The sequence below is a fragment of the Montipora foliosa genome, chromosome 2 (genome assembly GCF_036669935.1).
Source record: "Montipora foliosa isolate CH-2021 chromosome 2, ASM3666993v2, whole genome shotgun sequence".
Classification (NCBI taxonomy): Eukaryota; Metazoa; Cnidaria; class Anthozoa; order Scleractinia; family Acroporidae; genus Montipora; species Montipora foliosa.
In genome coordinates, this window is record NC_090870.1 from 48,609,522 (window position 1) to 48,617,021 (window position 7,500).

At 38.5% G+C, this 7,500-nt stretch overlaps 2 protein-coding genes across 3 annotated transcripts in view; one reads left to right on the plus strand and one right to left on the minus strand.

Moving 5' to 3' along the window:
* LOC137993389 (mitochondrial-processing peptidase subunit alpha-like) overlaps positions 1–3,370 on the plus strand; it is a 5,642-nt gene extending 2,272 nt beyond the window's left edge. Inside the window, 5 exon segments of the mRNA XM_068839215.1 lie at positions 656–958; positions 2,020–2,085; positions 2,279–2,367; positions 2,592–2,647; positions 2,715–3,370. Coding sequence (XP_068695316.1) covers positions 656–958; positions 2,020–2,085; positions 2,279–2,367; positions 2,592–2,647; positions 2,715–2,890 — 690 coding nt within the window. The 3' untranslated portion in view covers positions 2,891–3,370.
* Positions 3,371–4,752: 1,382 nt separating this feature from the next.
* LOC137993390 (TBC1 domain family member 13-like) overlaps positions 4,753–7,500 on the minus strand; it is a 19,070-nt gene continuing 16,322 nt past the window's right edge. Inside the window, exons 16-17 of one of the 2 annotated variants that reach the window (XM_068839217.1) lie at positions 7,343–7,400; positions 4,753–5,511 (exon numbers count right to left, since the gene is read on the minus strand). In XM_068839217.1, coding sequence (XP_068695318.1) covers positions 5,380–5,511; positions 7,343–7,400 — 190 coding nt within the window. In that variant the 3' untranslated portion in view covers positions 4,753–5,379. The remainder of the gene's footprint in view (positions 5,512–7,342; positions 7,401–7,500) is intronic. The other variant, XM_068839216.1, reaches the window with a different exon arrangement.

The following is a 7,500-nucleotide window of genomic DNA, read 5'->3' on the forward strand; positions in this document are numbered from 1 at the left end:
TCTTTCTCAAAGTAAAACTTAATTATCTCTCAAAAATGCATGGTTACCCCCAATTTTCTTTTTGGATACCAAGAGTACTTACTAAGACCTACTTTCTCCGGATAGTTTTAAACCACGCAAAAATATCCCTGTATTAGTAAGCATCACCGATAGGAAATCCGAGTATCTCAAGATGCGCAGAACGTATGCACAATAACAATAGTAGGCACCGTCCTTAAGTGTCTAGTCAGCCAGCAGTGGAGCATTAATTGGGGACATTGTAAACTGAGATCAACAAATTAATGCAAGTCAAATCCAATGGTGGTTTTTGAGGACAGGACAAACCGGAATATTCAGAGAAAAACCTCTCGGAGCAGAGTAGAGAACTAACAAACTCACTCACATATGATGCTGAGTCTGGGAATCGATTACAGGCCACATAGGTGGGAGGCCAGTGCTCTCACCGCTATGCCAGCCCAGCACCCAGTGTAGTAGATTATTTTGATGTTTGGCATTATTTTGCTTGTCAATTAAGTGAAGATCTTTGGGACCTTTGCAATATGGCAACTTTCCAAATCATTTCATGCCCTGAAAATAACAGTATTGGTAACAGTAAAAGTACACTTGTGGTGTTCAAAACGACGGCAGTTTCAACACTTTGCAATTTAACTTTCAGGACCACAGAACTGAGCCTCGCATAAACCCTGGCCCCACCCCCCTTCCAGAACTTGCGCATCTGTCAGTAGGCCTGGAGTCCTGCCATTATGAGGATCCTGATTTCTTTGCATTTACTGTTCTTAACACTCTGATGGGTGGCGGAGGATCATTCTCTGCTGGTGGACCAGGCAAGGGCATGTACTCACGGTTATACTTGAATGTTTTAAACCGATACCACTGGATTTACTCTGCTACAGCTTATCACCACAGTTATGCTGACACTGGCTTATTTTGCATCCATGGCAGTTGTCACCCTTCACAGGTCAGTTTCATGGAGGAAAAAATTTGAATAACTGGTGACTAAGAAATTTGGTTGTTAGTACAGACTCCAAAAACTAATTGTTTCTCTTCTATAGTTAGACTATTGGACTATAGTTTGTAAAATTCTTTTTTTACCACAGTTGCTTGTAATCTCGCAAACTGTATGCATCATGCTCGCATCAATTTGTCACGCAATGTAATAGCCAATCAGGAACGCCCATTTGGGAAATAAATGATGTTATAGACAATGCTTGCTCTTTCTTTGTGTCATGATTTCGGTCACGCTCTGAAATAAAAACTTTCTTTGGCGTTGAATATTGTGCTAAAAAAACAAATCGAAAGTGGTTCAGCGTTGTCTGTACTCTTATCAACAACGATATTCATCATCGCAATGGTCAAAATTTGTTGTGGACACAACACTTTGACCACTGTGATGATGAATATTGTTGTCGATAAGAGTACAGACAAGGCTGAACCAATTTCGATTTGTTAATTTTCTTTATGGAAAAAAAGGAATAAGTGAACCGAAACACATATGTATCTTGAGTATCATCACATGACTTTCATTGCAAAAACAAGTGACATTCGTCTTTAAAGGTAAAGGTAAAGTCGTGCATTTATATAGCGCCTTTATCACAAACGTCCCAAAGGCGCTTTACAATGATCAGTTTACCCCCAGCGGACTGGAAGCATATACAGGCGCAAATTGCAGCCGCTTCTAAGCAGTCCATGCATGCTGGTACTCATTTTACCGACCTCGGAAGGATGGAAAGCTGAGTGAACTTCAGCGGGAAAGAAGGTCGCCAAATATTCCACTCTCGCCAGAACCGGGAATGGAACCTGGGACCGTAGGGTTGGAAGGCAGAGATCTTACCACTGCGCCAACCCCTCCACCTTTAGCATCTCAACAAACTTTTTTGTAGGCATGGGGTTGCTGCTCTCATAGGCATTAATTATTTTCTATGGCTCCCCTGACCTGCAGTTTTGGATCCACCCCTGCACTGGAGTTGACACTGGCCAAAAAGCTGTTTGTTTATTATTGTCTTTGCCATTGTTTTATAGTTGAAAGACCTCACCCAGGTCATAGTCAAAGAATATTTTGCTCTCGTCAATGGTGCAATAAATGAGGTTAGTTTAACAATTGGTTGGGATATAGCACACTGTATGAATGTTTTGGAATGCATAAATATCATCAGGCTTTCTTTGACACATCATTTATGTGAGTTGCCGTAAGAAACAATGTTTACAGTATTATTGCTATGTATCATTAACTGTGAAAAAAAAATTTAATATACTTAAATTGCATATTATGCCCCTGTAGGTTGAAGTAGCAAGAGCAAAGAAACAACTTCAGTCTATGCTGATGATGAATTTAGAATCCAGAATTATTGTGTTTGAAGACATAGGAAGGTGAGATTGACAGTATTTATTCAAATTTTTGTAAAGAGCAGATGAAGGAAATGGGTGAAAGGGGCAACTGGAGAACTCAGTTCTAAGGGAAAAATGTCCAATGTAAACTGGAGTGGGTGGTAGCAAAAAAATGAAACTAGGGAAAAAGAGTAACATGTTTTGGCTTCCCTTCCTCAAACACATGTACCCTTGTGTTATATTAGGGTTCCGTTTTCTTTTTCTAGGCAAGTCCTTGGACTCAACAAAAGGAAGTCATCTCAGGAACTATTTGAAAGTATTGGTAAGGATCTTGCATTAAATTTTGACCCTTTTTTTTATCTTACCAGTGTTCTCTTTTTCTTTTTTAGAAAATGTTACTGTTGAAGACGTTAAGCGGGTCAGTTCCCGGATGATTTCATCCAAACCCTCTGTGGCAGGGCTTGGTAACCTGGCTACTCTCCCAAAGTACCAAGAAATACAGGATGCATTTGGTAACTATGGCAGCTTCACCGGCAAATCACGCTTTTTCCTTTTTAGAAACTGATGGTTATAAAAATGCCCCTTCTCATTCCAGTGGATTCAAAAGGATAACTGTCACTTGCAGACATCTGACTAAAATACAGCACCAGACATCATTGACAACTGTGCACAAAATTCTTTGCAAGGGACCCGTTTTTCAGCTCCAAAGTTCTTGAAGACTGAATTTTGTGTAACACAAAATTACCCAAACAGCTGACATGTTGCTTCCTGCGTGATTTGCCTTAGTGCATTCAGCCAATCAGATCACACATTTGGACAAGCCGTCATTTTAAAACACAAACAACTGCAATGGCTTTTGAGTGAATGTGGGCCTTTATTAATAACTGACATGGTTGTTTCACTTTGTTTACTAATTTGAAGAGAAAAGAACTTGAAAATGTATTTTGGAAAATGATGTGTCATTCTGTGGTAAAATAGATATGTCAAGAATATATTCATCAGAAGAAACAGGTTTTATAATAAAAACGAATAATGTTTAACAGTGTTCAATTTTCTTTGTTTGTTAGTGTGATTTTTAAACTACCTCAGCTCACTTAAGCATTGAAATTCCCTCTGTCTGTCAGCTTATAGATGACTCTTTCCAAGAGAGAATTTTATTTGTTCCGCAACTAACACACAGCAGTAGATCATCGCAGTAACAAACTAAACGCCTCAAATAATTTTTTCAGGCTGTCCATTCATCGAACTTCAGTTCTTTCTGCAGTTCAAATGAGATTTTACTGCCCCATCAGTAAAATACGGTTAATGGAACGTGACCATACTAAAAGGGGCTATTCATGTCGCGTTAGTTATCTTCGTGTTCTTTGTAGTCGGTCGTTCAAGGTCATAAAATCAATGGTTTTGTTGTAAATAAAATGAGGACATAGTGACTTTGTTCCTAGATATCAGTTTATAACGTACACCTGCATTGGCCAAATCTGTTAAGGCCTCATTCATAACTGTTTAAGAGCACGTGTAATACCTACCTGCTCATAGAAGAAGCTGTACAACTGGCTACTTTAATAGACAGAGTCTAGCTATAAAAGCCTCAGTTAGCCGTCCAAGGTTCACTTGGCAGTTTGTCTTCTATAGTAAACCAACTAGCTGTTGGCATTTGTTAAAGTTTTTTCCCCTCCCTCCCTCCCTTTGGAGATGGGTTGGGTTTATCGCCTTGCCTTCATTAAAATTGGGTCACTCCTGCGAGGGGTGGTTAAGTCTGCGCAGCGACTTCCCCCAAGCTTGTTGGCTCGTTTGCCTTTGTACATTGCTCGCTACCAATACTCTTGTCCGATCCAGCACCTGCTGTTTACAATCAGCTCGTAGTGCTGGGGAGATAAGTGAGATAAGTGAGCACGTGCTGGATCGGACAAGAGTATTGGTTAGCAAGCAATGTACAAAGGCAAACAAGCCAACAAGCTTGGGGAAGTCGCTGCGCAGACCAGAGTGACCAGATTTTAACGAAGGCAAAGCGATAAATCCAACCCGTCTCGAAAGGGAGGGAGGGAGGGAAATAACTTTGACAAATTGCAAACTGTTAGTTGGTTTACTATAGAAGACAAATTGCCAAGTGAACCTTGGACGGCTAACTGAGGCTTTTATAGCCAGATTCTGTCTATTAAAGTAGCCAGTTGCACAGGTTCTACTATGTAGCAGGTAGGCATTACATGTGCTCTTTAGCAGCAATGAATGAGGCCTTAAGAGATTTGGCCAATGCAGGTGTACGTTATTATCTGAGATCTAGGAACAAAGTGTCTATGTCCTTATTTTATTTACAACAAAACCATTGATTTTATGACCTTGAACGAGCGACTACAAAGAACACTAAGATAACTATCGCAACATGAATAGCCTTTTTAGTACGGTCACATGCCATTAACCATATTTTACTGATTGGGCAGTAAAATCTCATTTTATCCAGGCGATTTGCCATAAACTTGAAAAACAAATCCGTTTCAGTCTTTTCCATTTGTGGCCATCCATGCTTCTCTTTCCATTAATTTTGTTGTATTTCTTTTATGTTGTTCAACAGTGGTTATTACATCATTTTGCATTACATAGCTCCTTTAAGTTTGATACTGTTCATAATAGTAAAAAGTGATCAGTGTGAAATTAGGGGTGAAATTGGTACAACTATTTCAATGAAGGTTACAGCGTTAGACCGTACAGTTAAAAGTATGTTGTGATCTAATTTTTTAGTCAGTGGATTTAATCCCAAGGAGCAAATGTTGAAGTAAAATGTACTGTGCCAGTTCTGGATGGGCATAATATCATCATGAAAACAACTGAAAATAACTTTCAGCTGCTAAAACCTAACATCTCATGGTGGAAAATCAATATCTATACTAATTTAATATAATCTTTACTTCATCTTGGAATGTTATAAGAGTATTCTCAGCTTTTGTCAAGAGCTGATTAAATTCTCCATTCTTATTACTTGGGTGACTGGATCAGTTCCATTGAGTAATGAGAAGAGAAAAATAATTATTGTCACTGGACTTGGAAACAAGATTAGTGTCATCTCCTTTTGAACTGGAATCCAGCCTTCTGCCTGTGATGTGCTGGAGGGGGACTGGGTGCCATAGTCCTTGGGCGCTTAAGTTCAATTGCTCTTGAGAGAATCGTATGGATGTCAATATCTGGATAATTCTGAAACAGAAAAATAAAATAATAAGTAGTTACTCAGTGAGAGAGAGGTCCTAATGACAAAATATCAGGTACAGGGTCACATAAGTGTCATGTCATTATCTGGAAGTTCATGAGACTACTAGAGTCTGCTTTTAATGAGTTCAGTCTGCTGTCACTTATTTTATGCCAGCAAAATAAAAGCAAAAATTTAGTAGTAAATGTGCTTGAGCAGGTCTGGATGGCTTTTTCTGGACTGGCTTGCATCAGCCTGTCCAGACTTGCTTAAGTCACCTATAAACCAAGCCAAAAGATGGTGGCACCAACCGATATTACACCCTTCTACCCCAATTCAATGTTGATTGTGCAATAACTTAGGACATTCATTGAAAAAGTCAATTTTTTTTCCGACAACTTTGAATTGGGGGGAAGGTGTGAACATATGTGGCATCAAGTGTTCCAGAAATGTTGGAATGAGATTGTAGCATGCAATCTGTGAGTTCTATCACATTTTGTCACCAGGGCCATACATGTCATGATAATGACATTCACTGATTCAAGGAATTTCACTCTATTGGTAAGTAACCTGAGATGTTTTAAAAACAGAACAAACCAGCTTCAATAGACCATCGATAACAACTTCTTGTTATTGCACATTGGACATCTCCTTATAATTACATCGATTGAATGTTCCTATCCTAGCAAAGATTTGGAAATGGTTGGCTTTCAGTTATTGCAATGGATACCTAGATTTTTTTTTTAATAGTTACATGTTTAAGATTTTAGAAGCTCTTGTTTGTCTAGTTAGATACCACTATTGTTAAAGTGCTGCTATGATCAAACTTTTATAAAAAACGCCATTTACCATTTGGAAATATCTGCATTGGTTCCAGAGATATTTAACTTTGAAAAATGTGTGAAATATCCAAATGAGATTACTGATGACATCATTCACTCAACCCAATATAAAATCAAGTATATAAAGAGAGCTTTCTCGGTCTTTGCAGCAAAGACCATTGAAACTTGGTGGGCAAATAGTTATAAAGGCAACACACCTTCGGCTGTAAAGAAATTGGTTCCCATGGCAACTGACTCTTTTCCAGTCCCCTTCAACCTGGTCAATTGTTTTGGCGATCATAAGCTACAGAAACATTTAGCAAGGCAACACATTCGACTTAACATATCTATATGCTTGCAAGATCACGCAGATGAGGTACCATTGGCAAATATCGAAATAGAACGCCAAATGTGGCCAGCAAAGCCTTTAATATCAGGGAGGCCTGGAACCCAGTATGTTGCCATGGTAACAAAACTGGTATGCTCATATTGTGGAACACATCTCCTAGAATCCTACTGCAAAGAATCAAGCATTTCTGATACAAATTGGCTGGGTTGTTTTTCCATCATATTTGATCATAATTAGGTGACGTCATCCCTTGGCTAATTTGCATATTTTGAAAACTTGAATATCTCTGGAACAAAAAGAGATATTTGAAAATAGTAAACAGCATTCTTTTTCTACAACATGTTTATGTCTTTAAGTGGCCTAGATAGGAAAGACACGAATTTCATCATAGTAACACTTTTAAGACAAATTCCAGTGATCCAAGTTTTCATTTTTGCCTCTTCCAATAATTCTCTTTTTTCTTTTTTTGTTAAAAACGTATTCAGTCGAAAAGTATTTGATAAATCATGTTTGTTGAAGTAAAACAAAAAGTGCCAGTTAAAGACATCATGGAAATGTGTGTAAACCCACATAAAACTCAGTCAGAAATAGAAGGTAAGGCTTAAAACATCACTTGTTAGATACAGTTTACACACAGCTTTAGTCAGGGTTACACTGATAACTGCGTACTTGGAGAAGCTTCATTGTTGTTGCAAAGTCACCAGCAAGAATTTGATCACGGATAACCCTGTGCAAGATAAGATTTTCAGTACATTAGCTAAACCTTCACCTTACCTTTGCATGCCTAGAGACACATAGGACCTCAACATTAGCTAGAATAAGTTGTG